Source organism: Girardinichthys multiradiatus, chromosome X (assembly GCF_021462225.1).
Source record: "Girardinichthys multiradiatus isolate DD_20200921_A chromosome X, DD_fGirMul_XY1, whole genome shotgun sequence".
NCBI classification, from domain to species: Eukaryota; Metazoa; Chordata; class Actinopteri; order Cyprinodontiformes; family Goodeidae; genus Girardinichthys; species Girardinichthys multiradiatus.
In genome coordinates, this window is record NC_061817.1 from 29127342 (window position 1) to 29145478 (window position 18137).

General features: G+C 39.2%; 1 protein-coding gene across 1 annotated transcript in view; it reads right to left on the bottom strand.

Annotated features, from left to right (window-relative positions):
* Positions 1-16944, bottom strand: part of LOC124862822 (transmembrane protein 184A-like) — a 35372-nt gene extending 18428 nt beyond the window's left edge. The window contains exons 1-4 of the mRNA XM_047356966.1: positions 16455-16944; positions 16090-16293; positions 4088-4253; positions 3193-3283 (exon numbers count right to left, since the gene is read on the bottom strand). Of these exons, the coding sequence (XP_047212922.1) occupies positions 3193-3283; positions 4088-4253; positions 16090-16293 (461 nt within the window). The 5' untranslated portion in view covers positions 16455-16944. The remainder of the gene's footprint in view (positions 1-3192; positions 3284-4087; positions 4254-16089; positions 16294-16454) is intronic.
* Positions 16945-18137: the final 1193 nt, after the last annotated feature.

An 18137-nucleotide genomic window follows, 5' to 3' on the forward strand; every position in this document is an offset into this window, starting at 1 on the left:
CACTTTTTCCTTCCCACAGACTTCCCACTGAGGTGCCTTGATACAGCACTCTGGGAACAGCCTATTCGTTCAGAAATTTCTTTCTGTGTCTTACCCTCTTACTTGAGCGTGTCAATAGTGGCCTTCTGGACAGCAGTCAGGTCGGCAGTCTTACCCATGATTGGGGTTTTGAGTGATGAACCAGGCTGGGAGTTTTAAAGGCCTCAGGAATCTTTTGCAGGTGTTTAGAGTTAACTCGTTGATTCAGATGATTAGGTTCATAGCTTGTTTAGAGACCCTTTTAATGATATGCTAATTTTGTGAGATAGGAATTTTGGGTTTTCATGAGCTGTATGCCAAAATCATCCGTATTAAGACAATAAAAGACCTGAAATATTTCAGTTAGTGTGCAATGAATCTAAAATATATGAATGTTAAATTTTCATCATGACATTATGGAAAATAATGAACTTAATCACAATATGCTAATGTTTTGAGAAGGACCTGTACAGGTATGCCTGAACCTCTTGATAAAATACAGAGTAGCACAAATGTAGCCTTTGGCTACAATAAAAAGGGAAATAACTACATTTTAGACCCTCTGAACTTCCTCTTGGAGGATTACGCCGAGATGGTATACACCTCATTTGTGCTTACAAAAAAGGGGGAAGCATGAAACAATTGTAAAATTTTGGTTTTGGTACACTGCTTTGTTTAAATTTTCACTGATTATTAATTCAGTATCTAGATTGTGACAGCTGTTACAATAAGAAAGGCATATATGAACATGTGTTACCAGTTGTAAACAACATTTAGGGTTTAAATCCATTAATTTAATGTCCAGTTTTACTGGCAGGAAAAAAAAAAGTGGAAAAGAAGCTGCAGAGAGTGAGTAATAAACAAATTTCCACTAAAAGGACTAAACTCATCAGAAATCTTTGGAAGTATTACTACCAAAATAAAAATCAATCAAGAATTTAAAGTTGCTCTCAAACATTAATGTTGTAGCGTTAGCATAGTTAGCATGTGGCATCGTTCGGCATTTCATTTTTTTCCTGTCCATCGGAATTATAAGGAAATTTCCTTGGAACAACATTTTGTGTTTCCCTTGTCGGCTAAAGACAGTAAATACAGTGTTTGTTTTTTTTTGCCAGGATGTACCCCGCCCTGTTAGAGTTTAAAATGTCCAACAGCAGTTCATCGTTTTGGTCCAGTGAACAGCTGCAGGGAGGCCAGAGGCTGAGTGACTTTGTGATTGCGGTGCTGCTGCCATGGGTCAGTTTATTTCGATTTTGATCTTTAATTAATTAGTTTAGTAATGATTTTATCGAAACCACGACAAACCTAGTAAACAATTATTATTAATATACCGTAATAGTGTTTAGGGTCAATGGTAAATGAATACAACCAACAGTAACTCTCAAAATACACATACCCTTGGTAAAATGCCGGGTGATGTAAAAAAAATTTGACTGATAGATAATTTAAAAACTTTTTGTACATGTGACATTTTTTTTCTTTACAATTCAACAAAAATTAATAAAAAGTAAAAAAGCTGCCATAACCTGGTTGCAGAGGTGTGCACACCAACTAATGCTTTACTGAAGTGTGTTCTGATTCATTTGCAACATTCAGTGTTAAGAGTTCACACATACAATCATTTATAATGAATCTGATTATTCTGAAATAAACTACAACTGTCCTAATAGAATTTTCTTGACATTAGCCCACTTGCACCTTTTAGCTAACGCCATAGTTGGCAGAGAGGTTATAAAGGATCAATATCATCTCATTGTGCAAAGATATCAGTCTGGAGAAGGACACAAAATGTTCCACGGAGTTATATACCTGTATTTACACAGTGACACACTGAAGCAAAGAGAAAAACGGGAACATTACAAAAACACAACTTTTCTCCAAATTTTGACAAAAAGACCAGTAAGAAACTGGTCAGGGAGGCTTCCAAAAGGCTAACATTAACAGCAAAGGAGTTCCTACAAGTACTAGTTTTGTTTTGGATGTGACAACAATCCCCTGTATTTTTAATGTCTAGACTAGGGAGTTCAAAGACAAAATTATTTTCCTCCAAAGAAAGAAAACCAAAAAAAAAAAAACCCACAAATCTTCTAAAACCAAAATGTGCAAAGAAATGATTAACCTAAACTTGAACTTTAGGACCGTAAATCCAATGGCTAATAGATTTGGATAACTTTTGCAAGGTTAAATAACAAATTGTTAAATCAATTTTAATTTGAGGGTGTGCACATTTCTGCTGTTTAAACTGGGTTATTGCTGGGTTTGTTTTTCAGTTGTATTGTACGATATAATTGTCACATTTCATGAGAAAAAAAGTGTTTAAAAAATGTTTATCATCTTAGTTTAGGTTTTAAAAACCTGACATTTTAACAAAGGTTTGTAGAGCCATTGCATATAGTGTTTTAGTCAAGCCGGTCACTAAAAGTGCTTTTATACTACGAGTCATATTCAACCATCCACACTCCCAAATTGCAACACAACTATTCTCTCCACTGAGTCACAGCCACCCCGCCTCCGAAGGCTTTCAGTCCATTACGAAAGTTGTTCCAGTTGAAGTCCAGTCTTTAAATCCAGTAATTCCAGTTTTTAAATCCTATTAAACTTAGAGTTCCTTATCACTTTAATCCTTAGCTAAAGATATGCCACAATATTCCAAATCTGTGGGATAACTGAATGTGAATTTATTTGCAGGAAATTCCTATCTGGGCTGACTTGAGACCAAACACATTGGAGATCTTTAGAAATCCTACAAAGACTCATTCAAACAACACAGAACAGCAAATGATTCTGACAAAGTATGCACTCCAAGTCTTTATACTTAAAAAGGACCTCAACATTATTGTCAGATTTGTCTTTAGAACCTGGCAAAGAGCTCATGCCCTCTGGCCAGAAAGGACAGACTTTAAAGACCATTTCAAATGCTCCCAAAAAAAAAACAAGAAATGCCACCTGTGAGAGTTGTTTACTGCTAGGATTTTCACAGTGGATTTCAGACAACGTTTTAATATACAACCAGAAAGACAATTCTGCAGCTCATATAACCATAGCAGAACTTTCCCAAGTCCAGCTAATGCTTTTATTGTTCCTGAATTAGCATATAACAAATAATTAGTAAAATTATTCAGTTTGTACATTACATGTGCATTTCAGTTATAGAATAGCAGTGGGTGTACTCACTGTATGGGCTTCCCCCTAATCTCGGACATGATTGCACTCTCTCCTCCAAGATACTCGAAGGACAGGCTCAGGAAATTGTAAATAACAAAAGCTGAAACACAAAGAAGTTTTAAAATAGTTTTAACCCGACAACCAAAGAACGTTTTCCCCCATCCCCTTCAAGTCTTATTTCCCTAAGAAGGTCAAATAATTTAAGATGGAAATAAATGTCCACATAACAAATAAAAAAAAAAAATAATTAGTTCAACATAATAGATTAGGACAATGAATGGTTCAGCCCTGACATTAAGGCCTTTCCAACGGTTGTGTGTCTCGAAAATCCCTTCTTAATCCTTTGTTGCTATTTAAGGGAGGATTAAATTAAGCAAATGCAGATGGTGTCCAGCCTGGAGAAGGTTTATTATGCTTTAGCTGCAACTGCAAATGGTTTTCTAGTGTCACTGCTTTCTGGTGCATCCACGATACTGGCCATCAAACATTTTCTAGTCTGCTCGATCCCATTTCACAGATTACTTTTATTTAAATCAGCATGGTAATCATCTTTGCAACTTAAAATGTACTTTAATATTTTATTCTTCAAACATCTATAATTTAGCAGTACAATATTAGATTTCAGTATTAAAAGTCACACTGTATCAAAACTACCAAAAGCATAGCCTGTCACAGTCCACAAAAGGATGCTCCTAAAATTACTCGTCCTAGAAATGTAATACCTCCTACAATGAGGCCTACGGATATGAAAACAAAGACTGAAGAAAGGAAAAACTAGTTCAGTGACTTCTTGTCTTTCTGTTTCTGGCATCTACAACATTTATGAGGGTAGGAAACACAAGTCTCTGTTAAAAAAATATAACAGACACCATCAAGTAAATCAATAACTGCTGGTGATACATACCTTCATAACAGTCTCGAATGGAATCAAAATACACATAGTACTGGTCATTGCTGATGAATAGGAGGCTGAGCCAAGAGTCGAAGGCATAAACTGGTACAATAAACAGTATGCGGATGATGTAGCGCTGCTCATTGGGGACAGTGTAGGAGCGAAGGTGAGTGTAGATCTAGAATGAAAACACAGAACATAAAAAGACATCAGTTAGAAAGAAGAATGTAGTAGGTTTAGTATCAAAACCATGGAATTAAGTTGGGTATTTTACAACTAGTGAACTTTGTTTCTGATCATGGAAAAAAGTATGGCAATAAAATTGAACCTCGTCATTTATGAATCGGAAAACCATTGTAAAAACCGCTTGGGAGATAAGGTAGAAAATGTGCAGCATTTATCAGAGTGTCTTAGCTAGGGTTAGCTCCAATAAGCATGGACCAAGTAATCTTGGCATCATTAACTGATACTGTGATGAAATCCTGTTCATTTAATGCAAGGTTGGTTACATTTTATTCTGAACTGGAGCTCACCATCCAGTTTATTAATTCCAAGTATTAATTTAATCTCACGTATTCCATCTGCGTCAATAAATTAAAAAAAAGATGTGGTGTGTTAATAATTAGTCATAAAATAAGGTTGAACTTGGCTCCTTTGCTGCTTGACTATCGTGCAGCTCTGAGTCCTGAAGAAGCCTTACATGTTTTTGCCAACGCTACATGACTTTTCATAGAGAGCATTCATTTGTACTAATCTTAGGCACATTTCTTACCTGCTTTGTCAACCAATTATTTAAAGTACTTTTATATGATCTACTTCAGTTTTAAAATAACGAAATGTAGCTAAGTGACTAATAATATTTATCAAAAGGAGGCTTCTCAGAGAATTTGAACCGATAACGGACCATGGTATAATTGATAAGAATCGACTTTTGCAAAAAAAGTCAGAATCAAAATTAAAAAAGAAAAAGTATTTCTAAACTTTATAAAAACAAAACAGTGATATTTTTGTAAACCATTCAGTCAGTTTTATCAAAAATATTTAATTACCAAGAGAAATAAACTGACATGTAATGGTTAACCATAAGGTATCAGTTGCATATAGAAATAATTATTTGTATTTTAAAGTGCACAATCTTTGTGCACTTATATGCACAAAGATTGTATTTTCCTTTGTTTATTTCTTACTTTGTAAGAGATTAAAAAAGAATGGACTCCTTTCCTTTATATGCTGCATACATAAATGGTTAAATTAAGTGATTCTGATTGATTTGTTTTAATGATTTATGGCTCTCTGTTTTTGTATGAGACCTCACTGTCAAAACGTCTATAAAGAAAAAGTGAGCATCTTTCTGTTGTGTTCCCATCAATGCAACTTCTGCTGGATTAAGTCACATAAATACCTATAGCCACTGGCAAACTAGATGCCGCATTTCCATGTCAGCTTTCCACTGCACTCAGGAGCCAGATGTCAAGTTTTATTTAATGTATACAGATAACACAACACATCTATGAACTGTCTTTCATTGAGAGAGCGCAATGAAAATGCTAGTAACCAACTTAGCTGCTCCTAAATGTTCTGTTGTAAATTAGCACTACATCATTATCAAGATTAGGACATTTAACCAATGGTTACATTCACAGAGCTCTGTATTTTATCCAAAAGGCCTAATTTATATAGACAGATTAAGTTGCACCCACTGTTTGTCTGCTACTATGAAATGCAGCTTCAACAGTGTCTTGACTAAACACATTACTCAACTCATGTTTAAATAACCTCTCCAACAATCCTGCTCTAAACTTGCAGGGCACACCTTGTTTACACCAAGTACACTGCTCAAAAAAATAAAGGGAACACTTAAACACAATATAACTCCAAGTGGATCAAACTTCTGTGAAATCAAACTGTCCACTTAGGAAGAAACACTGATTGACAATCAATTTCACAGCTGTTGTGCAAATGAAATTCAAATTCAATTCAAAGATACTTTATTGATCCCCGAGGGGAAATTAGAATTCCAGTACAACCCATCCAAACATACATCATGACACAAGACAATGGGGGGACGGGTCACCGAGGCTTTGCTGCCCACTCACAGGCGCTGCCCTTGCTAGATGAGAAAAGAGGCCACATTAGGTAAGTAGAGGAAAAAAAAAATCATATTTCACACTTTATCCTTAGCAGGATACAGTTTGAGATTGCAAAAAACCTCAGCACAAAGAAGCAACAAATTTACAAAACAACATCATGCCGGGAACGGTGAAGGTGGTGTGAGGAGTGCAAATGTTTATCTTGAGCATGTGTGTGTGTGCAAGTGAGTGTGTGCAAGTAAGTCCATGAAGCACTGTCACAGAGGCCATTGTCCTTGATGATTCGTTGGAATGTTCATCAACAGGCCACAAAGTTCTGAGCAGGTCCACAGGTGTCCTCAGGGAAGGGAGGGGGCAGAGGGAACAGAGCGTCATGTTTACATAACTTCCAGGAGAGGTTGAAGATAGCCAGCCATCAAGGCCGCGCAGGGGAGCCAGATTCAGAAAAACAATACTTATTTGGGTTAGGCTGACTCTTAATTTTCCGTCAGCTTTGAGAGTCTCACTGGTGCTTCTCATAGGCAAATCCAAACAGCCAAATTCCTGGTCTTTCTGCCAGATCCGAGCGAACAACTTTCTCCAAGATTTATCCCATTTCATCCCTGAGTCCAGGAACCGCAACCTGCCTGCGATCCTGTGTAAGGATTCAGCTCACGTAACATCTCAGTCTGAGTGTTGATCGCTCTGAAGATCCCATCACACATGCCAGGCAGCCTTACAATGGCCAGAACAGTTGCTGACATTCTCCGAATTTCTCGATATGCCAGGTAACTGCTGACTCCAAAAATCAGAAATCCTGATATCAAACATCCAATTATATACACATCTTCCACATCCTCGACTGACATTATCGACAGACACACAATCCTCCACTTCTGCCAGGAGTCCATCGTGTATCCGGAGAAAAATGTCCCGTCCGGGCAAGTGGGCTCTGCCGACCAAATAGACAACAGGGGGAAATCTTTGGTGATTAGCAAGACACACTCAATAAAGGAGTGGTTCTGCAGGTGGGGACCACAGACCACTTCTCAGTACCTATGCTTTCTGGCTGATGTTTTGGTCACTTTTGAATGTTGGTGGTGCTTTCACACTCGTGGTAGCATGAGACGGACTCTACAACCCACACAAGTGGCTCAGGTAGTGCAGCTCATCCAGGATGGCACATCAATGCGAGCTGTGGCAAGAAGGTTTGCTGTGTCTGTCAGCGTAGTGTCCAGAGCCTGGAGGCGCTACCAGGAGACAGGCCAGTACACCAGGAGAAGTGGAGGAGGCCATAGGACGGGAACAACCCAGCAGCAGGACCGCTACCTCCTCCTTTGTGCAAGGAGGAACAGGAGGAGCACTGCCAGAGCCCTGCAAAATGACCTCCAGCAGGCCACAAATGCGCATGTGTCTGCACAAACGGTTAGTAACCGACTCCATGAGGTTGGTATGAGGGCCTGACGTCCACAAATGGAAGGTTGTGCTCACAGCCCAACACCGTGCAGAACGCTTGGCATTTGCCAGAGAACACCAGGATTGGCAAATTCGCCACTGGCGCACTGAGCTCTTCACAGATGAAAGCAGGTTCACACTGAGCACATGTGACAGACATGACAGAGTCTGGAGACACCGTGGACAGCGATCTGCTGCCTGCAACATCCTTCAGCATGACCGGTTTGGCAGTGGGTCAGTAATGGTGTGGGGTGGCATTCCTTTGGAGGGCCACATGGCCCTCCATGTGCTCACCAGAGGTAGCCTGACTGCCATTAGGTACCGAGATGAGATCCTCAGACCCTTTGTGAGACCATATGCTGGTGTGGTTGGCCCTGGGTTCCTCCTAATGCAGGACAATGCTAGACCTCATGTGGCTGGAGTGTGTCAGCAGTTCCTGCAAGATGAAGACATTGAAGCTATGGACTGGCCCGCCCGTTTCCCAGACCTGAATCCGATTGAGCACATCTGGAACATCATGTCTCGCTCCATCCACCAACGTCAGGTTGCACCACAGACTGTCCAGGAGTTGGCGGATGCTTTAGTCCAGGTCTGGGAGAAGATCCCTCAGGAGACCATCCAGCGTCTCATCAGGAGCATGCCCAGGCGTTGTAGGGAGGTCATACAGGCACTTGGAGGTCGCACAATACTGAGCCTCATTTTGACTTGTTTTAAAGGACATTACATCAAAGTTGGATCAGCCTCTAGTGTGTTTTTCCACTTTAATTTTGTGTGTGACTCCAAATCCAGGCCTCCATTGGTTAATAAATTTGATTTCCATTGATGATTTTTGTGTGATTTTGTTGTCAGCACATTTAACTTGTAGAGAACAAAGTATTAAATGAGAATATTTCATTCATTCAGATCTAGGATGTGTTATTTGAGCGTTCCCTTTATTTTTTTGAGCAGAGTCAATTCACACACAAATGTAGATAATACAGCATATCAATGCTGTTTTCAGGGGTCGATTAGGGTTTTAACCTTTACTTCTAACAAGAATGACTCTACCACATGGGCCCTTTGACCTCCATGAGCGGAACGTGGTGCATCTGACCTGTTTGGGGAATACGCACAGCATATGGCAGGCAATGCAGAAATGAATTTTAACAATAACCTTTGATTTTATATATTCTAATAAAATGCTAAAACTGGCATTTAACTTGCAAAAAAAGACCAAGACTCAAACATAACGTATCATACATTATAATGTGTGAAAGAAAAGAAAATATAAAATGAATATGAATAAGCAGGGTTTCAGGTAAATTTTAGAGACTACAGCTTCTTAAAAATCTTGTTATTTATAAACTATTGTTTTTACTAAGGGAAATTAAACAGCCACAATGTTAACGCTTACAGGGGTTGGACAATGAAACTGAAACACCTGGTTTTAGACCACAATAATTTATTAGTATGGTGTAGGGCCTCCTTTTGCGGCCAATACAGCGTCAATTCGTCTTGGGAATGACATATACAAGTCCTGCACAGTGGTCAGAGGGATTTTAAGCCATTCTTCTTGCAGGATAGTGGCCAGGTCACTACGTGATACTGGTGGAGGAAAACGTTTCCTGGCTCGCTCCTCCAAAACACCCCAAAGTGGCTCAATAATATTTAGATCTGGTGACTGTGCAGGCCATGGGAGATGTTCAACTTCAATTCCATGTTCATCAAACCAATCTTTCACCAGTCTTGCTGTGTGTATTGGTGCATTGTCATCCTGATACATAGCACCACCTTCAGGACACAATGTTTGAACCATTGGATGCACATGGTCCTCAAGAATGGTTCGGTAGTCCTTGGCAGTGACGCGCCCATCTAGCACAAGTATTGGGCCAAGGGAATGCCATGATATGGCAGCCCAAACCATCACTGATCCACCCCCATGCTTCACTCTGGGCATGCAACAGTCTGGGTGGTACGTTTTCTTTGGGGCTTCTCCACACCGTAACTCTCCCGGATGTGGGGAAAACAGTAAAGGTGGACTCATCAGAGAACAATACATGTTTCACATTGTCCACAGCCCAAGATTTGCGCTCCTTGCACCATTGAAACCGACGTTTGGCATTGGCATGAGTGACCAAAGGTTGGGCTATAGCAGCCCGGCCGTGGACATTGACCCTGTGGAGCTCCCGACGGACAGTTCTGGTGGAAACAGGAGAGTTGAGGTGCACATTTAATTCTGCCGTGATTTGGGCAGCCGTGGTTTTATGTTTTTTTGGATACAATCCGGGTTAGCACCCAAACATCCCTTTCAGACAGCTTCCTCTTTCGTCCACAGTTAATCCTGTAGGATGTGGTTCATCCTTCTTGGTGGTATGCAGACATTACCCTGGATACCGTGGCTCTTGATACATCACAAAGACTTGCTGTTTTAGTCACAGATGCGCCAGCAAGACCTGCACCAACAATTTGTCCTCTTTTGATCTTTTGAACTCTGGTATGTCACCCATAATGTTGTGTGCATTTCAATATTTTTGACAAAACTGTGCTCTTACCCTGCAAATTGAACCTTCACACTCTGCTCTTACTGGTGCAATGTGCAATCAATGAAGACTGGCTACCAGGATGGTCCAATTTAGCCATGAAACCTCCCACACTAAAATGACAGGTGTTTCAGTTTCATTGTCCAATCCCTGTAAATGTTTATACCACAATAAATTTAACAGCAAATAAAAGCTGTTTTAGAACACAATCGGCTTGAAACTCAAGTACATAAAAATGTTACAAGTTCATTCATATTATTTCATAGTCTGGTAACAAATCCCAGCCCAGTTAAAGTAAAAATTCAATACCAGTTGTTTATAATAATTAGCAGTGGTTATAGATTTATAACAATGGTTTTGTTTAGGATCTACACATACATGGGGAAAAATAATAGAGCACATATGTAGCATATCAAGAGTGCTACATATTTAGCAAGCCATTTTTTTTTTTTTTTTGCATTTCTTTACTGCAAACCCTTGTAATAATCAGATTGTTTTCCCTAAATAAATATAAAAAAAATGCATTCCCATGAACAGAAGTTGCTTGATTAAATTAAAGGCTGCTCATTAAATCCTGATCACTGCGAGACTAACAATGTGATGAATCTTCGTGTGGATCGACTCCATTTGGCTGAGAATCCAGAACAGAACCGGAGTTCCTCCTGACTGCAAAACACTGGCGACAGAGAAGCAATTGTTTCCAACTTGATTTCTGTAAACGTCTCACCTGACGGCTGACTTCAGGACATGCAAAAATGTCCAAGCATAGATAACCTAAACGAACCTTCCCATATATTTTCTTAAAATGGGGCGGGGTGGGGGGGTGCGATCTACTACTTTTGATACCCAATGCTTCAAGTTCCAAAGGAGCTAGTAAGACCATCTGGATAAATACCTATATACTAGTTTGAAATGCATGGCCAACATCACAGCAAAAAGATCTTAGGTCAATGACTGTTTAGTATTCAGAAAGAACATTTAGTAGTTTATAGCCAATCTCTAAAGCCAAGTCGGATGAAAACACTGCCAGCATTATAACTCTGGTCCAACAGACCGTTTTATTCCCCCAGTGTGACACGAGATGCCTTTTGCAAAATCACTATTCCCCCAGCGGAAAACTTGCTATTTATTTGTTCAATTAAAATGTCTTGCTAGCAAGTGTTTGGTGTACTATATTGCAAACATAGAAACCAATTTGCAGAATATTGAGTTACAAATCCCAAAACAAGGGTCTTGCTGCTGCTGTTGCTGTGTTTCTCTGATGCACAGATTACTCATTAATTATTTCCACAACACAGCATACAAATACATGTTAACAAGCTTTACATAAATGCTGTGTGGATGGTTATTCAATGTTTTCCTTATTTTATTTTTAAACAATAGCCGAACAGCAGAAAAATGTGAACTGGAAAACAACAAGAAGCTCAAACAGCTTTAAACATTATCTCAGTATCTACTGATTTCCTTGCTGATAAAACACAGCACTCCTTTTTGTTTCCTGCAAATGATAAAACCATAATGATAAGCTATCATCTCTGCACAGTGGGCAACATTCGCTCACATGAGGAAATGCTAATTTCACAACAGTGATGAGATGGCAGCGGGTAAAGGTGGTCCATGGTAAACCATTTATTTCTCTCGGCCATCGTCCTCTGCCATGCAGAGAGGGCTTGCTGTGTTTCCGTTTCATTGTAATCAGCTAAGATTGTTTTCCCATTATAATTTAAGGTCCCTCTTGTGTATAAAATAGGTACAACTTTGAGGAAATGAAAAAGAAAAACTAATAATTATGCACTATACAGTTTGTGTAAATGAAATTAACATGTATAATACATTCTAATGCGCATTTATAAATTACAACATGTAATACAATATATTGCGGAAACCAACTTGCTGGCCTACCTTAACACACATTTGAGTCATCCCACCTTTAATGTTTATAGTTTAATGAGGTTATGCTTAAACTATTTTGCAAAGGCTTTCCACGAGGTTTACAGGTGTGTTTGTGGGAATGTTTAACCATTCTTCTAGAAGTGCATTTGCAAAGTTTCACACTGATGTTGGACAAGAAGCCCAGATGAACAGTCTAATTGTTTCCAAAAGGTGCTCTACTGGGTTAAGGTCCAGACTCTGTGCAGGCCAGTCAAGTTCTTCCATGACAAAACTAACGTATCCATGTCTTTTTAGACGTTGCTTTCTGCACTGGTGCACAGTCATGCTAAAACAGGAAGGAGCCCTCTCATAAAACGGTTTCTACAAAGCTAGCAGGATTAATTTTTCCAAAATGTCTTTGAATGCTCCTTTCCTTTTTATTGGAACTAAGGGGCAGAGGTTAAACTCCTGAAAAAACAGCCCTACACTATAATCCCCTCTGCACCGAACACATTTGACACGATGCAGTAGAACAAAATGCTGGCAACTGCCTAACCCAGACTAATATGTTGGATTGCCAAAGAGAGAGACATGATTTGTCATGTAAGAGATCACAGCATCTGATGCTTTACATTGGACTTATTGATGTGAGGCTTTGACCCGGCTGCTTGGCCATGGAAACCCATTCAATTATGCTATCTTCACACCGTTCTGAACTAATCTGAATGCGACAAGAGGTTTAGAGGTCTGTAGCTATTGGTTCTGCAAAAGATGGCAATCTCAAAGCTTTATGTGCCTCATCATCCACTGTGGCAGCTCCAGGATTTTACTGCTGGTAAAGTGGCCTGCTTTGTGGCAGAGTTGCTGTCCTTCCCAATCACTTCCACTTTGTTAATCACTTTACCAACAGTTCACTGTTGAACATTTAGTAGTGAGGAAATTTTACAACGTGGACAGATGGCATCCTATCAGGGTACTACGCTTGAATTCACGGAGTTCCTGGGAGGGACCGAATCTTTTACAAATGTTTGTAGAAGCAGTCTGCATGTCTAGGTGCTGGATTTTATACACCTGTGGCCACGAACATGGTTGAAACACCTGAATTCAGTGATTGAAAGGGTCGAGCAAATACCATTTGCAATATGTATGTATGCATGTTCCATATACACGTACAGACTTGGAAGTCACATCTCACCAAATCATGTATTCCACCTTAAACTGGGAATATTGCTTTAAAAAAAGATAATGTGCTAAAGATGACTTAAAGCATGTGATTTTATATTGTAAATTCATTAAATCATATTAAATCGTTAATTTCCTTTAAGGGTTGCATGGTGGTACTTTTCCCTTATAGCAAGTATGTCCTGGGCTTGAATTATGGCCAGGGCCTTTCTGCATTGAGTTTGCAGGTTTTCCCTGTGCATGCATGGGTTTTCTCAGGGTACTCTGGCTTCCTCCCACACTTAAAAAACATGCATTTTAGATTGAATTGCCACTCTAAGCAAAGAGAGCTTAAATACTATAATTAGGTATGTTACTTTAAAAAAGCTTAATATCTGAGTCATAAAGTTTCAATTTTGAGAAATTCCTGTTAATAACATAAAAGAAAACATACTCAAAGTCTCATTCACTGACGTTTTATTTTTCCCTGTCATAAGTTAAAACATATTTTCTATTTTTAATTTCTGGATTTATAAATGAGGTTGAATAAAAAATGCCTTTGTTTTACAGCAGAGTATTCTCTATCACTGTTCTAAAATGGTGAAAATAAACTCTACAGTAATACACATGGCCTTTTGGCTGAATAAAAGAACTGGATAAGTCAGTTAGGTGAAAATGTATTCTAACCACTAAAGGGCAGAACATTTAACAAAGATCGCTCGTTAAAAAGTTCACAGCAATATCTCAAGAAAAATGTTAAATTCAGCATTTTTTGTAATTTTGGTCTCATTAAGTCATAGGTTTCAATGTAAATTTAGGGACAAAAATTACCCCGAATGTTTCGAGTTCAAAAAGCTGTAGCTGTATACATTTTTGATCTACAGAGATGATCTTGGTATCATTTAAAACGTTACTGCTGAGCTCTTATAGAAAAAAACTGGTTGTTCTGGCAAATGACTCTTGTGAAAATTTTATTTAGACAGTGCCTTGCGAAAGTACTCGGCCCCCTTGAACTTTTCAACCTCTTGCCACATTTCAGGCTTCAAACATAAAGATATAAAATTCTAATTTTTTGTGAAGAATCAACAAGTGGGACACAATTGTGAAGTGGAATGAAATTTATTGGATGTGTCAAACTTTTTTAACAAATAAAAAACTGAAAAGTGGGGTGTGCAATATTATTTGACCACCTTGCGTTAATAATTGGAGCGCCACCCTTTGCTGCAATTACAGCTGCAAGTCGCTTGGTGTATGTCTCTGTCAATTTTGCACATCGAGAGACTGAAATTCTTGCCCATTCTTCCTTGCAAAACAGCTGGAGCTCAGTGAGGTTGGATGGAGAGCGTTCGTTAACAGCAGTCTTCAACTCTTTCCACAGATTCTCGTTTGGATTCAGGTCTGAACTTTGACTTGGCCATTCCAACACCTGGATACGTTTATTTGTGAACCATTCCGTTGTAGATTTGGCTTTATGTTTTGGATCATTGTCTTGTTGGAAGATAAATCTCCGTCCCAGTCTCAGGTCTCTTGCAGACTCCAACAGGTTTTCTTCTAGAATGATCCTGTATTTGGCCCCATCCATCTTCCCATCAATTTTGACCATCTTCCCTGTCCCTGCTGATGAAAAGCAGGCCCAAACCAAGATGCTGCCACCACCATGTTTGACAGTGGGGATGGTGTGTTCAGGGTGATGAGCTGTGTTGCTTTTACACCAAACATATCGTTTTGCATTGTGGCCAAACAGTTTGATTTTGGTTTCATCTGACCAGAGCACCTTCTTCCACATGTTTGGTGTGTCTCCCAGGTGGCTTGTGGCAAACTTTAAACGAGACTTTTTATGGATATCTTGGAGAAATGGCTTTCTTCTTGTCACTCTTCCATAAAGGCCAGATTTGTGCAGTGTACGACTGATTGTTGTCCTATGGACAGACTCTCCCACCTCAGCTGTAGATTTCTGCAGTTCATCCAGAGTGATCATGGGCCTCTTGGCTGCATCTCTGATCAGTCTTCTCCTTGTTCGAGATGAGAGTTTAGAGGGACGGCCGGGTCTTGGTAGATTTGCAGTGGTCTGATACTCCTTCCATTTCAATATGATTGCTTGCACAGTGCTCCTTGGGATGTTTAAAGCTTGGGAAATCTTTTTGTATCCAAATCCGGCTTTAAACTTCTCCACAACAGTATCTCGGACCTGCCTGGTGTGTTCCTTGGTCTTTATGATGATCTCTGCGCTTTGAACAGAACCCTGAGACTATCACAGAGCAGGTGCATTTATACGGAGACTTGATTACACACAGGTGGATTCTATTTATCATCATCAGTCATTTGGGACAACATTGGATCATTCAGAAATCCTCACTGAACTTCTGGAGTAAGTTTGCTGCACTGAAAGTAAAGGGGCCGAGTAATATTGCATGCCCCACTTTTCAGTTTTTTATTTGTTAAAAAACGTTTGACACATCCAATAAATTTCATTCCACTTCACAATTGTGTTCCACTTGCTGTTGATTCTTCACAAAAAATTTGAATTTTATATCTTTATTTTTGAAGCCTGAAATGTGGCAAGAGGTTGAAAAGTTCAAGGGGGGCGGATACTTTCGCAAGGCACTGTACCTACAGGGGGTTTGTGCCCCAGTACGGCCTTCAGTATAGCAACACGCTTGGAGGCCGGCACAAGAAAACCAACCTGGGAACAAGAGTATAAAAGCACCTCAGATTCACTATGAAGAGCTAAAACTGGGTTTAGGCCTTTATTAAAGTATAATATCTCACCTAAGGCAAGGGAGGTGTGCCTAACCATCTCTGTTACAGATTTACATAATCGTGGCTGCAGAGCTTTAAGGGTGTGTTCCTCTTTAGTGTAACTCAATGAAGAGATTTTTTTGTTCTTCTGGCTCTGATGTGTGAGTGAAGACAATTTATTGGAGCAGCACAAACTCACCTGGTGGCATGTTATGAGCAAGGCGGACCAGACAAATATCCCAGACAGGCCCTGAGCGGTCATTGTGTTCAGAAACATCTCGCCCTCCGTGAGTGACCCGTTTCTTGACCGGATGATGGTAATGTTTTCCGGGAGAATTGGTTTATCCAGGTGAACAATCGAGATATTTTCGGACGATGAACCCATTTCCAAAGAGCCGTTCATCTAAAGACGGGGGGAACAGGAACATGAAGCAAACATGTCAAATATTTCCCTGTTGGTTTATTCTGGCAGCCATAAATTGAACTAATAACATTGTTTGAAGAACATAAACGCTCCTCGGTAAATATCACTCATTTGATCTCTGCTGTCAATAAACGACTCACCTTGTTCCGAGCAGAGTGGAAAAGCAGCTTTATCCTGTTCAGATGGTACTGATCGTCCCAGGTCAGCGTTAAAGGATCAGCATCGAGAATAAAACACCTGTTTCTCAAGCGTGAGCATTTATAAAAACAGTATCAGCTTCATGTAAGAGACGGGACTAGACTTCCTTGTTTCTAACAGGTGCCGAGGTCGAAGTCCACACAGTAGGAGATGAAAAACTTAAGCAAAGACTACAAAAAAATTAAACCACATTAGAAAATTGTTCAATATGCCAAGATAAACATCTCAAAGTTCACTGAACAAAGCTTTTCTAATGAAAACCTGTGAGTGCGCAGCGTCTTGACTTAACAGAAGAAATAAATAGGCTGGGCACAGGTACAGAAATCACGTGGTCTCGACTGTGTCAATGTCGTCATCACGTTGAATCGCAACGTGCCGAAGGCAGTTTAACATTATTAGCGTGACAGGTGCGAAGCGGTTTGGCTGTCTTTACATTTCCTAGCATTGGTGATTGTAAGGAATCAGAGTCTGGCAGTAACTAGTAACATTTACTTAGTTACATTCACTTGAGCAACTTCATTAAGAAAATGTACTTCTAGGAGTAGTATTACTGCACCATACTTTTTACTTCTACTTGGGTAATTGGAAGTAATTATACCCTTACTTGATGAGTACGGTTTCTGGATACTCTAAACAACTCACTGAATGCAGACCAGGGATGAGTAAAAAAAATGCACCTGACAGAGTTTATTTCAAACTGAAACATCTTGTTTGTACAGACGCGTCGTTGTTTTACTATTATTTTCTATATGCATTGCCTTCTGTGCCATTTGGAGGTGAATATACAGTGAACTTTAGTGTATTTAATAAAAAAAAAAGAAAAAGAAAAAAACAAATTCTCACATAACTCTATATTGTTGTCTGTCTGGCCACACAGTTTTAAACAAATTAAACCAGTTGTCATGATCAGTTACTCTGTAGGCTACTTGAGTAGCCGTTTTACTCCTGTGTAATTTTCTTTTGGAAAACTACTTTTTACTTCTACTTTAGTGACAATATACTGAAGTGATGCTACTTTAATTCAGTAAAATTGTTGATTACTCCATCCTCCTCAGCAGTTGAGTCCAGAATTATTGACACCCTTGGCAAATTTATAATCAAAACTATTTTCATTCTATCAAGTTTGATTTAGATAGGAATTATTCGGGCATCTACCAAAATAAAATAAGACAATGAACAAGGGGACTCATTTATTAAATATTTGCATTTACATATTAAACTTGGTGGGTCAGAAATTGTTTATACACTTCCCAATTTTATTAGCATCACAACAAACTGTTATTTTAATTGCTGACCAGTTTTGGCATATTTCTAATTGTAGAGGTTGGAAGGCATCCTTCCCATCACTCTAATTTTTAGCTCTCTCCCCAGACTCTCAATCATATTCTAGTTGAACCTCTGGTTTGGCCACTCCAAAGTGAAAAAAAAAACGCTTACAGCCAGAAGAAACATGTTGGTAATTTTAAAAGATTATTTACAATCTGTGAATAGTTTGTGGCTTACATGTAGCTGTCAAACATAAACTGCTTTAATTTTTATCAATAACTTCCTTAACGTTCACTTTACCTCCAAACATTAATCTTTGCTGTTTTGAGGACTAACATAAAATTAACACTTTAACTGAA